The sequence below is a fragment of the Oryctolagus cuniculus genome, chromosome 13 (assembly GCF_051225735.1).
Source record: "Oryctolagus cuniculus isolate XC-2025 breed Fujian yellow rabbit chromosome 13, ASM5122573v1, whole genome shotgun sequence".
In the NCBI taxonomy this organism is placed as follows: Eukaryota; Metazoa; Chordata; class Mammalia; order Lagomorpha; family Leporidae; genus Oryctolagus; species Oryctolagus cuniculus.
The window spans coordinates 29,421,840-29,442,994 of record NC_142879.1 but is presented as its reverse complement, the minus strand read 5'-3'; the positions used below and the strand labels follow the sequence as shown (position 1 = coordinate 29,442,994).

The 21,155-nt window shown below is 40.5% G+C and overlaps 1 protein-coding gene across 7 annotated transcripts in view; it reads right to left on the bottom strand.

Moving 5' to 3' along the window:
* KCNK2 (potassium two pore domain channel subfamily K member 2) overlaps positions 1–21,155 on the bottom strand; it is a 221,544-nt gene that overhangs the window by 53,033 nt on the left and 147,356 nt on the right. For all 7 annotated transcript variants that reach the window (XM_008268429.5, XM_008268431.5, XM_002717510.6 and 4 more), the window contains exons 4-5: positions 8,130–8,290; positions 5,474–5,660 (exon numbers count right to left, since the gene is read on the bottom strand). In XM_008268429.5, the coding sequence (XP_008266651.1) occupies positions 5,474–5,660; positions 8,130–8,290 (348 nt within the window). The remainder of the gene's footprint in view (positions 1–5,473; positions 5,661–8,129; positions 8,291–21,155) is intronic.

The window sequence follows — 21,155 nt, the reverse complement described above, 5'->3', positions numbered from 1 at the left end:
GCATTTCATACATTCTGTCCCAAAGGAAAGGGAACTAGAGCAATCATTATCATGAAGGGCTGACCAGAGTACCTAATACACAACATGTATTCGCTAAATGAATGAATGAATGAATGAGGAATGTATCTCCCTGAGCAGCACATAACCCTCTTTTTCCAATCAGTTATTTTTTTGACCCATTGTGATGTGCGAGTAGTAGTGACTGGTTTTTAAAAGACCTCACTTTTTACCAGGTACTTTTGTTATCTATTGAATTCCTGCAAGTTTTTTACTCAGTGGTCAATTCAATATTAGTAATTTTAATAATGAGCCTCTGACAGAGTTGAAAATTCTGAGGCAACATCAGGTACTGTTTTCTACAGGATCTCTACTAGAGCAAGTAGTTTTGAACACACAAAAAACTGCCACGGTTTTCAAACAGAGATTTATATATATTTTGCAATAAAACTCCCTTCAATTAAATAAGCTATGAGCACTCCACTGAATGAGTCATGTTTTCAGTTATAAAGGAAAGCAATAGTCTGGTTAATAAAACTGCATTTCCAATAATGGCCCTTAAAACATAACTCTAAGAAAATGAATTCTTAGCACGGGACATACAAATGTGCTGTTTCCAAGTGAAAAATGTGGTAACAAATGATTATAGAGGGGCCGGTGCTGTGGTGCAGTGGGTTAAAGCCCTGGCCTGAAATGCCGGCATCCTATATGGGCGCCAGTTCTAGTCCTGGCTGCTCCTCTTCCAATCAGCTCTCTGCTATGGCTTGGGAAAGCAGTAGAAGATGGCCCAAGTCGTTGGGCCCCTGCAACCACGTGGGAGACCTGGAAGAAGGTCCTGGCTCCTGGCTTCGGATCGGCGCAGCTCCGGCCATTGAGGCCATCTTGGGAGTGACCCAACTGATGGTTGTAACAATGGAATAATGGAACAACGGAACTGAACTCTACTCCTATTCAAAAAGATTTTGCAGGCTTGGAAAAGGTATCGAATAGTGAGTACCTAATATAGAAGGTACATCTTTTGTTTTATTTTAGTTTTTTTTTTTTTAATTTATTTGACAGGTAGAGTTATAGACAGTGAGAGAGAGACAGAGAGAAAGGTCTTCCTTCTGTTGGTTCACCCCCTAAATGGCTGCTATGGCCTGCGCACTGCGCCAATCCAAAGCCAGGAGCCAGGTGCTTCCTCCTGGTCTCCCACACGGGTGCAGAGGCCCCAAGCACTTGGGCCATCCTCCACTGTCCTCCCAGGCCACAGCAGAGCTGGACTGGAAGAGGATCAACCAGGACTAGAACCCGGCACTCATATGGGATGCTGGCGCTGCAGGCAGAGGATTAGCCAAGTGAGCCACGGTACCAGCCCCTTTTGTTTTGTTTTGAAACTTATAGTTCATTAGAAAAGATGAGATGTTTCATGTTAGAGTGACGTTTGATTTTCCTGGCAAAATTACCAACAGTTGGTGAGAACCTGTCTAAGGTGACACCTAATAACAAGAAGGAAGGCTGAAAAAAGTCAGTAACCGTTATTTCGCAGATGAGGAACTCGCCTTAGCTCAATAGTTATCTTTGTAGTCATAAACTACCCAGATGCAAAAGCTACTTTTCAATGCTCTATTGAAATAGATGAGGCATTATTTTCCAAAATCCGTTTTTAAAACCTCACAATTCCTGTTTTTCCAAAGCTTTCTTTCAAGGGCACACATTTCCTGACCAACCTTTGCCACATCTGCCCCCTCATCCACATTCTAATTCCAAAACAGTGCAAGGATCTGGCATGGACAGTTGACAGCACTAGGTACAGAGCCCCAGACGTTCACGAAGGCCAACATAAACACACAAATTAAGGAGATGCGAACCCAGTGTCAATCTGCTTCTTCTAATTTGTCTTATTCAGCAGCTGTCACTTTAATCATATCAAATTCCTATGTTAATTATTATGAAGGCACATTCCTGTCATTTTTATTATTTCCTCGGTATGGTAAAATTAAAATTAATGAATTTAAGGGAACAATATAATAAAAAAAAAAAACTTGTAACAATCAACTTATTTATTAGATTAGACTTTTATTTTTTATTTTTTAGAAAACTTTTATTTAATAAATATAAATTTCAAAAGCACAACTTTTGTATTATAGCAGCTTTTTCCCCCCATACCCACCCTCCCACCAGCAAATCATCCTATCTCCTACTCCCTCTCCCATTCTATTCTTCATTAAGATTCATTTTTAATTATCTTTATATATAGAAGATCAACTTAGTATATACTAAGTAAAGATTTTAACAGTTTGCACCCACATAGAAACACATAGTATAAAGTACTGTTTGAAGACTAGTTTTACCATTAATTCTCACAGTACAACACATTAAGGACAGAGATCCTACACGGGGAGTAAGTGCACAGTGACTCCTGTTGTTGATTTAACAACTGACACTCTTATTTATGATGTCAGTAATCACCTGAGGCTCTTGTCATGAGCTACCAAGACTATGGATGTGTCTTGAGTTCACAAATTTTGACCTTATTTAGACAAGGCCGTAGTCAAAGTGGAAGTTCTCTCCTCCCTTCAGAGAAAGGTACCTCCTTCTTTGATGGCCCATTATTTCTGCTGGGATCTCACTCACAGAGATCTTTCATTTAGGTCATTTTTTGCCACAGTGTCTTGGCTTTCCATGCCTGAAAAACTCTCATGGGCTTTTTAGCTAGATCTGAATGCCTTAAGGACTGATTCTGAGGCCAGAGTGCTGTTTAGGGCATTTGTCATTCTATGAGTCTGCCGTGTATCTCGCTTCCCACGTTGGATTGTTCTCTCCTTTTTAATTCTATCAATTATTATTAGCAGACACTTGTCTTATTTATGTGATCCCTTTTATACTTAATCCTATCTTTATGATCAATTATGAACTTAAACTGATCACTTTAGTAAGATGGCATTGGTACATGCCAACTTTTTAAATGGCATACATATATCATTTTCTCACCCTGTCCTCTTATGACACTGTGCCGTGACTCTGAATTAAAGATCCCCACTGCTACAGACCAGATGTTTTCACTGAATTCCTCTACTTGGGTAGTTAAGAATGGCTACGAATAGCCCCCATAAGTTGGCCAATTTTAGTGTTGGCCTGAAGGTAAAGTTTAAAAGAAAGTTTTTTTCATCTACAAAACAAAACCATAAAGTAAAAATATTTTTTCACTAGCTAAGTTTATGCAGTGGCCACAAAGAAAACATTATTTTAGGATTCTACCCACTTTTTTTTATTTATAATCTTATTTTTTAGAGTGTCTTAGGTGCTGAGGTTCACATACTGGATTGCCAGTCTGTCCACTGTTTAAATACAAGCAACAGAAGGCCGTTGGCCTGACACCATAGCACTGGTCACATAATATCAGTATGTTCCACAACTGCTGGGAGAACTTGTTAATTACATTTATAAAATGGTAAGCCAGTACACGGTTAATGTACCAAAAACATACTTTTTATCATTTCATTTTCTCCTATATGAACACATTTTCTACTTCTGCTTAAAACAATTATACATCCTTAATGGGTATTTTAGTCAGAAACAGATCTTTTCATAAGGAGTTACAAAGTCTGAAACTCCTCTCTCCACATTTTGATAATTGTAAAACTAAAAAATCTCCAGCAGAGAGCTGCACCCTCCTCCACAGAGATGTGCAGAGAGCATTTCTGCCCCAAAGCAAAGCTTTGCTCATGAAAACATCCCCTTTTAAGGCTATTAGACAAGGATTCGTCACAAGGAGGGCTTTGCCAGGTTAAACTCCAATTAACAAATCAATAGAAACCTATGAACTATCCATCCCAAAATTTTATAAAACTGCAGAATATATTTTCTTTCCTGGAATATTTAAGTAAGAAGTTTGAGTAAAGAAAAAACAGTAAACAGTAAGAAGGTATAAAATTCTCTTAAAAAACAAATTATGCTTTTGGAGTCTATGCTGGGCAGTTTAATTACCCACTCCTTCTATAATACTTGTTTTCCTAATACTTCAAACTGCATTTTGTTTTAAAGAATGATTTAGATTTTAGGGAGTTGGGAAAAATGATTCTCAACAGAGTAAAAGCATGTCTACTTTTACAATAGTTTATCATTTATTTAAAACTAGAGTCACAACAACAATAACAACAGATCAAACTGGTATTACTGGGAAAGAGTGTAGAACTGACTAGAACATAGATAGACCTAAGAGTTACAGCAACAAAGCACACAAGAGTTGAAATAACATGAAAAAGGAAAAATCTTGAAAAGTGGAAGGAAAAATGCAGACATTCTAGGTCTACATCACCTATTGTAGGTAAGGTCAAAAATATGGTCCTAAGAATTAAAATTAAATTATAAATATCTTAAAGAAAAGATAGCCAAGAAGTAGTCTTCTAAAGTTTGCATCTATTTTTAAAATTAAGTCAGGAAAGGGGCTACATAGGACAGGCAAAGATAAGTTAAACCTGAATTCTTGTACCACTACAAAAAGATAAATAAATAAAACCACCTAAGAGGCACTTTTTTTTTTTTTTTTGACAGGCAGAGTGGACAGTGAGAGAGAGAGACAGAGAGAAAGGTCTTCCTTTTCCGTTGGTTCACCCCCCAATGGCCTCTGTGTCCAGCGCACTGCACTGATCCAAAGCCATGAGCCAGGTGCTTCTCCTGGTCTCCCATGCGGGTGCAGGGCCCAAGCACTTGGGCCATCCTCCACTGCACTCCCGAGCCACAGCAGAGAGCTGGACTGGAGAGAAGCAACCAGGACAGAATCCGGCACCCCAACCAGGACTAGAAGCACATGTTTGCTTTATGAAATTAAGGTAGACATGTACAATTCTTAACAACCAAGAACTTAATATTTCTTTCACAGAAAGAAAAACAAATGCTTAACGTCCTCCTTCTGTTTACAACCAAGATCATGCAATTACTCTTTGTCTTTGCCACTGTTATGAGTTAAACTGCACCCTCCAAAAAAGTTACCAGGAAGTTCAAACCACAGGACATCTCAGAACGTGACCTTGTTTGGGGATCAGGTCCTTGCAGGTGTAATTAGTTCAGAAGAGCTCCTCCTGTATTAGGGTGAGCCCTTAATCCAATATCACGGGTGTCCTTAAAAAAAAGTGGGGGATTTGGGCATAGAAAGAGAGACACAAGGAGGTCACATGGTCACAATGCAGAGACGGGAGTGAGGCAGCTGCCTGCCAAGGACGGCTGAGGACTGGCAGCCTCCAGCAGAAACTAGAAAGAGGCGAAGGAGAATTCTACCTGGCGGCTCAGAGGGGTCAGGCCCTGCTGACACCTCCATTCCCGGCTTCTGTGAGAGAATCAATGTCTCGTCATCAATGCCACCCAATCTGTGGTATTTTGATGTGACACCCCTAGGACACTCCTATGGCCATTGTGTTTTGTCACAAACCCGAATGAAGATTGTGCCCAAAGGACACAAGTTAGAAGCACAACGTCGGGGCCAGGGAGGCCTTACCTGCAACGTAGTCACCGAATCCAATGGTTGTTAGAGTGATGACCACAAAATAAATGGCATCCAGGGCGCTCCAGCCTTCGATATGCTTGAATATGATCGCAGGCAGAGCCACGAAGAGCACGCAGCCAAACAGGATGAATATGATGGTGGAGATGATGCGGATCTTGGTCTGGCTCACATTCCACTTCTAGGGATGGAATGCAGATGGGTAGGAGAGAGAAGTAGATGGGAGAGAGGGAGGGGGAGGGAGAGAGAACCAATTGATTATTGGCATGCCTGCTAAGACCATATAAACACTATTGTCAGCAAGTGAGCCTGTTATTTTATTCCCTTTTGGATGTAATTTTCAATGAGAATTGGATAGAGCATAGATAACTCAAAACAGTAAATGCTAATAATCATGCTGCTTTACAGTTACATAGCTCTACAACAGGTTAAATGCTTTCAAAAGTAAATTACATGTGATTTGAGAATACAATTCAGATGTGCAGTATTTGTTTACTGGAACTACTTTTGAAATATTTCTATCTGTAAACATACAACTGATTGTAGGCCAAACACAATTTCAAAATATATAGAACAGGAAATTGAAAGAATTATATATTCACACTTGCAACCACTAATTATGAAGTTAATTTATGTTTCATAATTACAAAGACTTTTCCTGCCACTAATTCAATTGATTAGAATGCAAAACCAACGGACTTGAAGTCCAGACTGATTACCAGGTGAATTCTCTCTCTGTTCCATCGTCCTAACCTGTACAACTGACAAGGGTACCTGCTGTATCAGAAAGGATGAGAATTCAACGCCCCTTCACTCACAGCTCTCTTTAAGTACCCCTATTTTTCACTTTCTTTTCCATTGAGAAATCTCCACAGTGTAATGTATTAAATTAAGTTTGTATATGCACAGCAATTTGTTTCCAGTTCTTGATTTGAGGTTAGTTACTGCTGTATATTTTTAACCTCTGACTGGATCTGTAAAGAGTTTAGGTCACATCATGCGCCATATACTAGTCAATGAATGTCAGATCAAGAGGAATTTTTAGAGGTAAGACCTTTGGGGTGTCAGAAGGTAAAGAGACCACAGCAGCTCCTCTAACCCACCATCCTCATCTCAGACATGCCTTTAAAAAGTTTATGTCGGTAAAGTTTTCAGAATAGTGCTTGGTGTCCAATGCTGGATCACAGGTACTAGAACACCACTGCCATGAAGGCATGGGATTTTTTATATGCTGATGTACATGCAACATGAAAACATTACTTGGCATCCTGTAGGAACTCTAAACTGCTGAATAAAAAGATGAACCATTTAGTATGACCAACTTCATGCCATTAATCTGCCCATTTTATCGATATAAGTACAGAATACCTTTAATATCATTACAAGAAAAGTGCAATACCAAGAAAAGGAGAAAACTCCTACTTTATTTTTAAGTACTCATTTATTTGTATCTACTTGAAAGGCAGAGAGAGTGAGAGAGACAGAGAAAGACAGAGAGACAGAGACAGAGAGAGAGAGAGAGAGAGAATTTTCCATCTGCTGGTTGACTCCCCAAACACTAAAAACAGCCGATGCTGAGTCAGGCCAAAGCCAGGAGCCCGGACTTCCATCTGTGTCTTCCACATGGATGGCAGGAACCAAACCCTTGAGCCATTATGTGCTGCCTCCCAGGATACATCAACAGGAAGCTGGATCAGACGCAGGGTAGCCAGGACTCAAACTCTGGCATAGGATTCAGGTGTCACAAGCAGCAGCTTAAGCTGGTGTACCACAATGCCCACCCCTAAAACTCCTATTTTAGAATAACTATGTCTTACTCCACTCTAACAGTAAAAATGCTTGAGAGCTACCTTTGATCTTAAACCTGAAACATGACTAATGCTAAAACTTCAAATGTAATTTAAATTTAGAAAACAGTGTTTAATAGTTTCATTTTATCAGTGGCATTAAATGTAAATATTTTGAATCTTTTGTGGAAAGAGGAAACATTGAATAATAAAAATAGATTTGTAATAGTGGTGCTGGTAATAGCAAACCATTTACAAATCCACTCTAACACAGCCATTTTCTTTATCCATAATTTTCCTCAAGAACACAAACTTATAATCATAGATGTATTATTATTTTTACTTAAAATTTAAATAAAAGCATTTTCATTTTATGTACTTTTTGTTTAATGTACTACAACCAAGAACATCTTCATGTGTATGACCTTTGGTCTACTGTACTACATTCTTGAAATAAATTCCTATCAGTGTCATTGTTAAATTAAGCTATATGTTTGCTGTTTGTCAGTACAAATTCTCGAAGATGATTCATAAGCTTACAATACCACCGGCAATAAACAAAGGTATGATAGAAATTTTTAAAATGATACTATCCACCATTTACTCCCTATGTTAAGATTTAACATTCTGACATCGACACTCTGAGTAATGCCTCATAGTATCACGTTTTCCTTGTGCATTAATTTATTCATTCAGATAGGTACATAAATAATTAAGATACAGTGAGCTACATGCTAGTCAAGACACATATAAATTGGCAGAAACCTCAATAACTGACTAACTGTTCCTAAGATAGCAGAAAAGGCATAGTATTTTAAAAAGTTAAACAAAAATACATGTCGTCAAAAGTCCATTACACTTACAATAAAGGTATCTTCAACTTTGGCAATTCCTTTTCCAAATATGGTCCCCAGTTGATCTCCAACCCCAGCCAATAGAAAACCAAAAAGGGGAATTCCCAGCAAGGCATAGATGATACAGAATATTTTTCCACCTTCTGTGCGTGGTGAGATGTTTCCAAACCCTAAAATATGAAAAAAAGTTAAATCAGGTGTTTATGAATAATAGTTTGAAAGTTTTATTCAGAATATTAAAAGCTATAAAGCACTGATTTCAACCAGCTAAGAATCCCATTATATTACATTAAAATTTTAACAAAATATTTTATAAGCAAGTATTTCAATAATATTTGAAGTGTAGCTAACGTTACAGTTAAATTTTAATAAGATGATGAAAACTGAGGCTATAACACACATAATAAAGCCACTATTTTCATTATATTTACTTCTATTTCTCAGTTAATCCTGTTAACTAAAATGTTCACTGTCATATAGAATATATTGAAGGCAATGTATGGCCCTAATTTAAGAGTATTCAACCATGTTCTCAAATATCTCATCCAACTGTGGGTGTCATTCTTTATAAGGGACAATGGCAAAACAGCAAGCAAAACAGAGAAAGGCAACTTTTCACACACAGTGGTCAGAAAGATTGGAGTTCCTTATACTGAGGAAAAGAAGACTGAGAGTGGAAGGTGGCAAATGAGCTGATTTCAACTATTTGAGTGATTAAATGCAGAAGAGGAAACAAACCCATTCTGCGGCTTCAAGACAAAAAGCAAAAATAATTGGTATAAGTTACAGAACGTGAATTAATGCTAAGGTAACTGCAACCCAAATGGAGAGTTAAATGGCTGAAGGATCTAGGCAGGCAGCCAGATCATCACTCGTGTTTAACATTTTGCAGTAATGGTCTTCCAGGATTCCTTATAACACAAAGCTGCCACCAGTCAATAGCTACATGCACATGCCAATGTCAGAACAGCGTTCTTTGATACCTGCTCTCACCATGGGCTGGAATCACTGACACAAACTAAAACTCGCACTGAACATCTACTATTTGCCAACCATCATGTTAAGCATTATGGATAAAACTGAGGTAGACACATCTGATTTCTCAGAGCATACAATCCAGTGAAGAACATGGCAAGCAACTGATACACACACACGTGTGATAACTGTGTGCTACAAAAGTAAGTGGTGCCCCTAGCACAATTAACAAATTAGCTACACATCTTGTAGCAGTTCATTTAGTACACAGGATAGAGCACAAACCCTTCAGTATGAGTGCCACTCTCACATCCTCACATCCTCCCTTCTCCTTCCCAATGAAATTCTTTCAGTTTCTCAAAGATGTAACATTTTCATTTTGCCTCCAAGACTTGACATGTGTCATTCCTCAACCTTGCCATGAACTCTACTTCTTTCTCTCACATGGGTAACTTTTACTCAGTCTCAGATCACAGCTTTGGAGTCACTTCCTGATGCATCTTGTCTCACCCTCCTGCCTTTTCTTATGCAGGAGAAAAATCCTGAAAGCCAATCCCCTTCTGTGCCCAGAAGATCCCAGAGGGAGTAAGAAAGAACAAAGCACCCAGTTGGATTCTTTTCCACCAAGTGTCCCCTCTGTCACATCTAGAAAATCTGGTAGGACTATGGGCTCTGATATAAAAGAATAAAAATATTTAACTCAAATCCCTCCCATCTTCTCCAGGACAAGCATGAAAAAGGATCAGATAGCTTGTATCAAAGTCATTTGTAGAAGAAAAACACCATCTCAAATGATAAAACACCAGGGAAGGTGAAACTGACGTATCTTGGCCAGTGTACCATTGCTGTATACTATCGCAGAGTGGAACTCAACAACTTCAAATTAGTCCCGGGAGTACCAAGAACATGAAAGCCTTGCCAATTTAGCATGGTGCACTGTTTTGTGTGTGTCTAAGTTATTTGAGAGGTGGCGGGGGGAACAAGATCATCCATCCACTGGTTGACTCCCCAAATGTCTGCAACACACAAAGGGATAGACTGTGGTTGAAGCCAGGTATAAGGAATCCTCAGTTCTCAAATGAGTGGCAGGGATTCAACTGCCTGAGCCATCACCTGCTGCCTCTGAGAGTGTGCATCAACAGGAAGCTGGAAGCCAGAAGAGAGCTGGGACTCAAACCCAGGCACTTGCCCCAAGGAGACACCACTTTGACCTGGGTTCTCTGATTATCCTGGAGAGGCCTGCTAAGACCCAATCCTGTTTTTTTGTTTTGTTTTGGTTTGGTTTACAAAAAAAGAAAGAAAAGGAAAAGATTTATTGATTTATATGAAAAGCAGAGTGGCAGACAGCAGAAAACACACAGAGAGAGAGAAAGAAAGAGAGAGAGAGAGAATCTTCCACCTACTGGTTCATTCCTCCAAATGGCCACATAAATCAGGACTGGTCCAGGCTGAAGCCAGGAGGAGCCAGGAATTCCATCCAGGTCTCCCTCTTGAGTGTCAAGGGCCCAAGTACAGAAGGCCATCTTCCTTGCTTCCCCAGATGCATTAGCAGCGAGCTGGACTGGAAGAAGAGCATCCAGGACCCAAACCAGCACTCCATATTAGGGGATGCCTTCGAGGAACGCAGAGGCTTAACCCGCAGCACCACAACACTGGCCCTACAATACTGTCCCTTATCTCTGCTTCAGACAAATACCATGTACCTGGAGCAATACAAATATCCATGTACCTGGGTCAGTGCAGGCACCTGGATATCTCATTCAGTCTTTTTGCCTACTCATAAAAAAGAATCTACTTCCAGGAAGGATCATAAAGACAAGACATGAGCTGGAGATAAAGACTGTGGGGTGTGGGTGGGCTCTTATTTTTCAGGAAGAAAAATAAAACATAGAAAGTCACAGTGGGGAGAGGAAAATGTTCTGGTGCTCTTTTACACAGAGGATGATTACATTAACAACATTGCGGCATCTGATTCCAAATAGCTGGAAGAGAGGACTTTCTCTGTGATGTTCTCACCACAAAGAAATGATAAATGTTTGAGACGATGGAGAACTGAAATATCCTATCTTGACTGACACTCAGTGAACTGGGGCTGGAGTTGCAGTACACCAGTTTAAGTAGTACTTATGACACCGACATCTCATATCTCAGCACAGGTTCTAGTCCCAGCTGTTCCACTTCACATCCAGCTTCCTGCTAGTGAGCCTGGGAAGGCAGTGGAAGATGGCACAAATACTGAGGCCCCTGTCAGTCATGTGGGGGACCAGAATTGAGTTCCTTACTCCCAGCTTCAATCTGGCCCAGCCCTGGCTATTGTAGCCCTTTGGGGATTGAACCAGCAGGTGCAAGATCTCTCCCTCTCTCTCTCTCTCTCTCCCATCTCTTATGCTCTTCATTTCAAATAAATAAATCTTGAAGAAAATTAAAAATACATAGTCTATAACTGTACCAAAATATCACACAATTATTCTGTGCCAATACAAAAAAAATCGAACAATGACTATTTTTATTCTGACTGCAGCAGTGCTATGCACAGGCTTTGCTGTTTCATACTGAAAGACTGAAGTCAGGAGCACTCACTCTGCTGCACCACCACATAAGTTAAAAAGGCTGAAAAGCAGAGCTCTGAGTGTTCATCCACTGGTGACTCAGAGTTAGCCTGGAGCCTACCACGGAACATCTTCAGAAAAGCTGACAGAGGATTTCCTCAGGAAGTCTGTTTGCATCACCAGCGAAATGGCCCCAAATCCAAACAGGATTGTGCATCTAAGCAAAGCCAATCTGCCTCTCACTGCTCCCAGATCAGAGACGAGACCCTTGTGGCAACGCTGCACTTGACCTCATTACTTCCATGACCTAAGGAATAGCAGGGAGAGGCCCTGACATAACCGTTCTGGGAACAGTCTCTCCTTCACCTGCCGAGGATCGCCCTGAGCTCTGAGGCTGACACTGCCCCACAAAGTGCAGTCCTCACAGCGTGACCACCCCTAAAGTGTGCACACATACACACATGTGCATGAACACACATACACAGATATGCACACACCCTCATAAACACATGCTCGTGCACATACACACATGTGTGTTTACACATACGTCCTCACATACACATGTCCACAAACACATAAATATGCACACAGATATGCACACATAGACCCTCATACACACATGTCCATGTACATACACACATTCACACACATACATAGTCACACATGCACATATGTGTATACACGTGCATGAACATGTATGCCCACCCACATGTACACACATATGCACACACACAAACCCTCATACACACATGCCAGCACACACACATGTGCATGCACACACATAACACAGATGTGCACACACACCCTCATAAACACATGCTCATGTACATACACACGTGTGTTTACACATATACATGCATGCCCTCACATACACATGTCCACAAACATATAAACAAGAACACAGATATGCACACATACACCCTCGTACACACATGCCCATGCACATACATCCACATGCACACAATACTCTCACACATGAATACACATGCACATATGTGTATGCACACACATGCATATATACCTTCACATATATGTACACACACCATGTGTGCATGCACACCATACATATGCACACATATGCACACACACCCTCATACACACATGCCCACATACACCCCCTCTTACACACATACGTGCATGCACACACACCCTCACACACACATGCCCCACACACACACCCTCACACACATATGTGCACACATGCACACACATACACACAGGACCTGGCAGTGTTCTGACATAAAAGGTGTGCCTGGGTGCCTGAAGCTGACGGAACGTTTCCCTAGGGACAACACTGAGGGGCTGTTGAGGGGAGACTGCCTTGTGTTTCCTTTTCTCTCTCCCCCATGCAAAAGAAGAGTCCACTCCAAATTTCCCCCAAGTTCCAAACAATACACACAGACACTGGTTAAATGACTTGATACTATTGAGAGTCTCAGTGAAAGGTACAGAAATAATCATCTAAAATATAAATATTTGTGGTTGTCTTAGACCTCCTGATTCTTCCCCTGGTCTGTCGGCAACCTCTTCATTATCAAAGTGAGACAGTTCCATGATATCAAGAAGAAAAAAAGAAAAACGAGATTGAGTTTTGCTTTAACTCCTGAAATAAGGTATTCAATCTCAAAATGTTGCCCCTGAACAAAAGAAATAATGTACATTTTCTTTCTTATGTGAAGTTGCTCTGTGATTGGGATAATAGAGTCCGATCTCCTGAATTTTTGTTCAGAATTACCAGATTTTTTTAAAAAATGTGTTTAACTCTAGAAGAGTCTGTATCAATGCAATTTCAACGTGTTGCTTTTGTCATTATTGTTGTTCAACAACTGTGATGAAACACGTCTGCCTCTACCTTGGAAGCTAGCAAGGAAGATTCAAGATTTGCATGAACTGCCAGTCATCACATAGAACTCTTAAATCCAGAGTGCATACACTGCAACCAACAGTCTGAACGTTTTGACTTTTACAACTTAATTTTAGGTACATCTTACACAGAGGGTGCACTTCTCTCAAAGTGTTGCTTAATACAAGTGTAGCCTGCCTTTTTTCAATAGAGGTGAGCTTATCTGCAAAAGTTAGCCATTGGGGAGATTTTCATTAAAAAGTCCAAGTACAATATGCAATAATGTATTCAGATTTGTCAGTTTATCATTAGAGGGATTTGAAATTTCCTGGGAATGTGTTATATTTCCAATTAACAATCCAAGGTTTAAATAACTGGTGGAAGGCTAAATTAAGATTATATCTCAAATTACAAGTGCCAATTTGATGGATCCAGGCCATCTGCAGCCCCAAAGCAGAAATGAAAACTTAGCTATGGGCCGGCGCCACGGCTCACTAGGCTAATCCTCCACCTGTGGTGTCGGCACACTGGGTTCTAGTCCCGGTTGGGGCGCCAGATTCTGTCCAATCGCTCCTCTTCCTGTCCAGCTCTCTGCTGTGGCCCGGGAGTGCAGTGGAGGATGGCCCAAGTGCTTGGGCCCTGCACCCGCATGGGAGACCAGGAGAAGCACCTGGCTCCTGGCTTCAGATCAGCGCGGTGTGCTGGCTGCAGCGCACCAGCCGCAGCGGCCATTGGAGGGTGAACCAGCGGTAAAAGGAAGAACTTTCTCTCTGTCTCTACCTCTCTCAAAAAAAAACTTATCTATGGTCCAGAGGAGCCATGGTAGGACCAGGAGCAGAACTGCCTGGGTTGTTCTCCTCTGCTTCTTGGCAGAAATGGTTGGCCCTCGAGAAACGTTTATGTTTTTCTGTGACCTGCAGCGGCAGCACCATCATATTTACTCTTCACTTGCTTTGTGGTTCTTCCCTAGTAGCTATCCTGTCCTTACATAAAAATCATATGAAAAACTAAAGAACCAATAATAGCTAAGAAATATTTGAAAAAAAGAATGAAATGGAAATATTTGCTCTCCATGATATAAAGACCTACTTTAGGTATTAAAAAGTCAAATGAGGAGCCAGCATTGTGGCACAGTGGGTTGAGCTACTGCTTATCATGCCAGAATCCCATATCAGAGGACTGGTTGGGAGTCCTGACTACTCCACTTCTGATCTATCTTCCTGCTAATGCTCTTTAGAAGCAGAAGAAGATGTCCCAAGAGTTTGGGACCTTGCCATCCTGCGGTAGACCATGATGGAGTTTACGGCTCCTGGCTCCAGCCTGGCCCAGCCCTGGTAGCTGCTGCAGTTTGAGGAGTGAACCAACAGATAGAAGGTTTATATGTATTTCCTACCCCCCTGACATACACCCTGTCAATGTACCTTTCAAATAAGTAAATATATTTTTTAAAAGCCCCATGATTGGACATATCACTGGAAGGATAGAGGAAGACCAGTGAAAGAGAAGAGAGAGCTCAGAAACAGACACAAACATACTGCAACATGAATATCTGAAAAGCCAATGAATGGGGGGCGGGTAGTTGGCTATCCAGTAAGATTGGGATGGGCCTTCAACTTCTGGTATTATTCTGTCTAACAACAATCATAAAAACCACATGAAACAAGGTTAAGATTTGCTAAGGATAGAATTATAATACTATTCCTTCTAGATACTTTTACATATTTGAAATATTGTGCAAGAGTCAAAAGGTTTAAAGAATATAGATACATCACAGTTATAGTTGAAGAAGACATTAGACAATATTCTCTACCATCATGTCAGAGTTCTTTAAAATTTGAAGTAGAAAATTAATTTCTTATCCTGACAAAAATATCTACCACAAAACATTTAATATTATACATAATATCACAGCACAACTGGAGGAGTTCCTTAAAGTCAGAGGAAACATTATACTCATTTCACAATGATTGCTAATTATAATTCTGAAAATTTTAACAGGTGTAATGTCAGTAAAGAAAGAAAAGGAACAATTATTATTAAAAAAGACATATTAGTTGTGGGTGGAATTAAATATCTGGTAAACACAGAAGAATAATGAAAATTGTTGAATAAAGAAAAGTTCAGTAAAATAGATGAACACATGATAAATATGTGGAACCCAATAACATTAAAATACTTTAACATTATCTCGAATGTGCTAAATGAAATGGAAAAATACTTATTTACAATATTAAAAGAAATATGAAATATCTAAAAATAACTTTATTAAGACATATGCAAGAATTTTAGAGAATGGCTTGACCTAGTGGAGAATGAGATGAAAAAATAAAACAGAAAACAGACTAAGGTCAGAAATAACACATGTTAATTTTATTATTTAATTAAAGAAACAGAGAAAGAGAGATTTCCTATCTACTGGTTCACTCCTCGAATGCCTACAATGCCTGGGAGTGGGCTAGGAACCTAAAACTTAATCCAGGTCTCTAACCAGGGTGGCAGGAATCCAATTAGTTGAGCTATCACTATTGCCTCCCATAGTCTGCATTAGCAAGAAACTGGACTCAGGAGCCAGAGTCAAGAATTGAACCCAGGTACCCCAATGTGGGTCACAGACATCTTAATCAAGCCCTAATCAGTAGGCCAAACACTTGGCCCTGAGAGTTTTTTATTTGTTCAAATTAATTTATTTATTTGAGAGGCAGAGATATAGAGATCCCATCTGCTGGTTCCCTCCCCAGATGCTTGCAAGAACAAAGGCTAGGCCAAGCTCAGAACTCAACCTAGTCCTCCATATGCAAGGCAGGAACTCATTTACTGAAGTCATCACCACCGCCTCCCAGGTTTCACATTAGCGCAAGAAGATTGAGTCAGCAAGAAGGTGGAGTCAGCAGCCAGAGCTGGGTATGAAACCCAGGTCCTCTGATGTGAGAGATGTAGGCATCGCATCATTAAGCTCAGGGTCCTCCCCTTTATTTTTAAGTATATTCATGTCATTAAAAGAAGCATTGCAAATAAGGTAGAAATGAGACAGTTATACAATTAATAGTATTGGGATAACTTATTGATTAAAAAAGAAATCACCCTAAGTAAAAATAAGTACCAGACAGAGAAGAACAATGCAAGTTAACCAAACCAGATTATTTTATCCCTGATCCCCTATGACTATGGCTCTTCCTTTGCTTCAAAGGCAAACCCTCCCATGGCTACTGCTCTTCACCCAGCTCATGCCTAAGAACCATTGATTACCTGAATTAGATACCAATTCCTCCATGAAGCCATCCTCAAACCCTCAATTGCACACTCCCAAGACTGGATGTGACCCTCCTGTACAGCCACATGTCCCTCTCCTAAGACTTACCTCACCAGATCTTACCCAGCAGTTCTGCAATTAGAGGTTCCATAAGGTTTTGTCACCACCATGGCCCTGTATTTCCACTTGACATCCCAATACACACACAGATGCCTCTGGAAGCTACCTTTCTAATAGTCTATGCCTCCCAGTCACCCTCTCTCCATTCTACTCCAGCATTTTCTCATCCTAAGGTTTACAAGAGTACCTGCAAAGTTTCAGAGCGTGGACCTAAAACGTTCTCAAACATCTGTCCAGCTATGGCTTTCACTGAAATGCTGGGGTCAGGAAAAGGCAAAAGTATCCTGCTCTACTTGCACTTCCTGTCTACTGATTTAACTTCTGATTGGTACTTTGCCTTTAAGTATAGACAGACTTAGCTTATGTCATCTTCCTCAATGCAGGGTTTTATCCCTGATGAACTCGCTTTGTCTTGTCATTCTCTTTTAGTGACTTGTTTCATTAACACCCTGCAGGTTGCATTACTTTCTCTCCACCCAGCATCTTTCCAAAGGAGACCTCCTCTTCTCTCGCACTTCCATGCCCACCGACATATCCAAGGAGGCCCCCAAACTCTGTGCACTCTAGAGAACACCTAACCCTTTCCCCCCCTCCACACTCACAGCCTCAATGCACTATCTTGTCATGTTAAAATAAGTCACCCCAGGCCTAAAGCTCTCATCCCAGGCCCCCAAAGTCCCTATGGCTTTGTAGGCAATGAGGCAATCCCATTACAACCACAAGCCCTGGATCCTACTTCCAGCTTCTTCAGTTTCAGTGCCAGTACCTCAAGGCATCCAGTTGGCCTGAGGTCCTTTCTTATCCAACTCTATCTCATATGGCACACTGTCACTAAAGTACAGCTTCAGTCCCGATACTCTGAAGTTTTAAAATCCTTAGGGAAGCCGGCGCCGCGGCTCACTAGGCTAATCCTCCGCCTAGTGGCACCGGCACACCGGGTTCTAGTCCCGGTCAGGGTGCCGGATTCTGTCCCGGTTGCCCCTCTTCCAGGCCAGCTCTCTGCTGTGGCCAGGGAAGTGCAGTGGAGGATGGCCCAAGTGCTTGGGCCCTGCACCCCTTGGGAGACCAGGAGAAGCACCTGGCTCCTGGCTTCAGATCAGCGCGGTGCACTGGCCGCAGCGCACTGGCCACGGCGGCCATTGGAGGGTGAACCAACAGCAAAAGGAAGACCTTTCTCTCTGTCTCTCTCTCTCTCACTGTCCACTCCGCCTGTCAAAAAAAAAAAAAAAATCCTTAGGGTTGGGCATCTGGCCTAGGGGTTAAGATGCCAGTTAAGGCACATACACGCCACACTGGAATGCCCAGGTTCAACTCCTGCCTCTGTCTCCTGATTCCAGCTTCCCACTACTGTAAACCCTGAGAGGCAGTGGTGATGGCAAAGTCACTGACTTCCTGGTGCCCGCATGGGAGACTTAGATGAACCTAGCTTTGGCCCTGACCTAGCCTCAGCCCCTGAGGGCACTAGTGAACCTGTAAAAGAATTCACTCATATTCATTCATTCTCTCTCTCTCTCTCTCTCTCTCTTGCTCGCTGTCAAATAATGAAAAAAGACTTTTTATATTCCTTAAGTGGTCATGATCTTTAAGTACAAATCATCATTCTTTATGTCCCAATATGTCCTAATGGGCAACTGCTCTACCTTCTAGTAACACCAGAGTTACTCATTACTCCTTGAAAAAAATAAGCTAATCTTTTCTGATTATGAATACACACATACATATATATATAGCTTTCTGTTATATATTGTTGCTGATTCCATATATATGTATATGTGTGTGTGTGTGTGTGTGTGTGTGTGTAGCTTGCTCCTCCTTGCTGACACAACTATGACCCTTCAAGTGTCGTACTGAAATTCTGCCTGTCCTTTCTTCCCTCTTCACACACAAGTGTTTCAAACACACAGCCGTTCCTCAGCCATTCAACCAGCTGGGATCTTGCTTGCCTTCAACATACACAGCATTTTCCGTTTCCTTGCCATTTGGTTTCATACTTTTGTCCCTCTTCTCATCATAAACCTCTTGAGAGTAAGTCTCCGGTAATCATTTTTCTCTCCTTTACGTATCTTGTTTAAGAATTTTCTCAGAGCAGATGTTCAAAAAAAGATGTTGAACTGAAAAGATGAATCTTTGAATTTTTATTAATACCACATATTTTAATTAAATATATATGCTCAGATATAGATAGCTCTGTTACTCTATTTCTACTGTTTTTAAATTTTATTCAGTACTGACAAAGAAAAGCAAAGTTCTTGATAAATACAAATTGCCTTAAAAATCATCCCTGAAAGTAACAAAAAAAATACCTTAATGCCAAATAATTTATTTTAGATGCAAAAAGCATTAAAGAATACAGGACATAAGAGTAAAATGTTGGAGGTAGAATAAGAAAAAGAATTAACACAAATTCTAGATGCATTCAATCAGCAACCTAAATTTCTTTTGAAAAAGAAAGAGAAAGACAGAGAGCCACAGAGAATGACATATCCCCTGTTGGCTGGTTCACATGGGAGACCTGAATGAAGTTCCTGGCTTCTGGCTTTGACCAGGCCCAGCCCTGGCTGTTGCAGGCATTTGGAGAGTGACCAGCAGATGGAAGATCTGCCTCTGTTTTTCTCTGCCTTTTAAATGCAATGAAAATTATTTTTTTAAATAAAATGCTAGTCAAAACAACCGTTAATACTGTATGAGGAAAAGGCTTAACCAAACACTGAAGAAGAAATATGGTTCCAAAACAATATGATTCTAATTAAGAAACAATTAAGACAAATGGTATCTTGATTTTTTTAAAAGATTTATTTATTTATTATTTGAAAGGCAGAATTACAAGAAGTTGGGGGATAGAAGAGAGAGATAAAGAGAGATTTTTTTTTTCCATGTGCTGGTTCACTCCCCAAATGACCACAATGGCCACAACAGCTGGAGCTGGACCAGGCCAAAGTGAAGAACCTGGAACTCCATCCGGGTCTCCCATGTGGCAGGCAGGGATCCAAGCATTTGGACCATCTTCCACCGCTTTTGCAGGTGCATTAGCAGAGAGCTGGATTGGAGCGGGGTCCTGAGACAGTGTTCATATGGGATGCTGGCACTGCAGGCCACAGCTTAACCTGTTGCACCACACCAGCCACATAATGTGTCTTATTTTTAAAAAGTACTCATTTCAGAGCCTTTATATGTTCTACATTGTTCTTCTAGGTCAATGGTTGTAAACAAGGATATACATCAAAATCATAAATGAAACTTAAAAATTCCAGACCAGGAAACTAAATTATAGTTTCCCACTGGGAGACAAGGACATGAACATGTATATTTTTAAATATCCACAGAAGTGAATCTGATCTACACTCTTGTGACAAATGCAGGGTTTGTGGAGTGGATCTCAAGGTATGCAATATGAAGGGAGATTCCCCTTTGGGCAGAAAAGAGTAAAAATTAGGAAGCAGGGTGTGCCAGTGAGAGGGTCTAGCCTCAAGGTAAATCTTCCTCTTTCCCTTTGTCCTTTGAAGGACTTTGACAGTAGTATCTCTTCTAGGCCAAGGCCAGCTATGGTGTAACTACAGTACAATAATTTCATTACCAATAGTAAAGCAGTAATAAAACACTTTTATTTATATGTAAGGAAGATAGTGGCAAACCTTACTATTTATCAAACACTTGCTCTCTCACTGCATGCAACATACAGCCCCAATCCTTTCCTATGCATACTTAATTTAACTTTGAAAACACTCCCCCTTTCTCTCTGAAAGTGGAAACTGAAACTTACTGAAGTAATGTGGTGCAGGGTCCATGTCTACTAAATGTTAAGGTGAGATTGAAACTATTATTTAATTACCAAGAGCAAGTAATTGGGGTTAAGGCTATCGCTACTCTTCCTCAAACTTAAAGTTCTTCTCACTTGTATAAGCTCAGATTATAGATCCTTATCTGAAAGTCCATTCCATAAACATCTGCTGTTACATTTACCTAGTCTGACCGAGAAAGAATGTATAGGTACACCAAAACAAATATATTAACTAAAGTAATTGTATCAAAGGGTTGTACTGAGAGTTAATATTAGCTTTCCTATCACCCTAACTTCTCTTGGCCCAGAAACCATGTGCCTGCAGTTCAAACAGTATTTCACAAGATGGCTCCCTTGCTATTTTTAGCTGTAATATACACAATAAAATTCTTCACTACAGTTGGCAATTTGTAAATCTACAGGAAGCTAAGTTTTTTAAGTTAATTTTTTAAATGCAAGCTCCACAGGAAGCTTCCAGATTCTTTATTTTCATTTGTTTATTTCAGGGACAGAGAGGGAA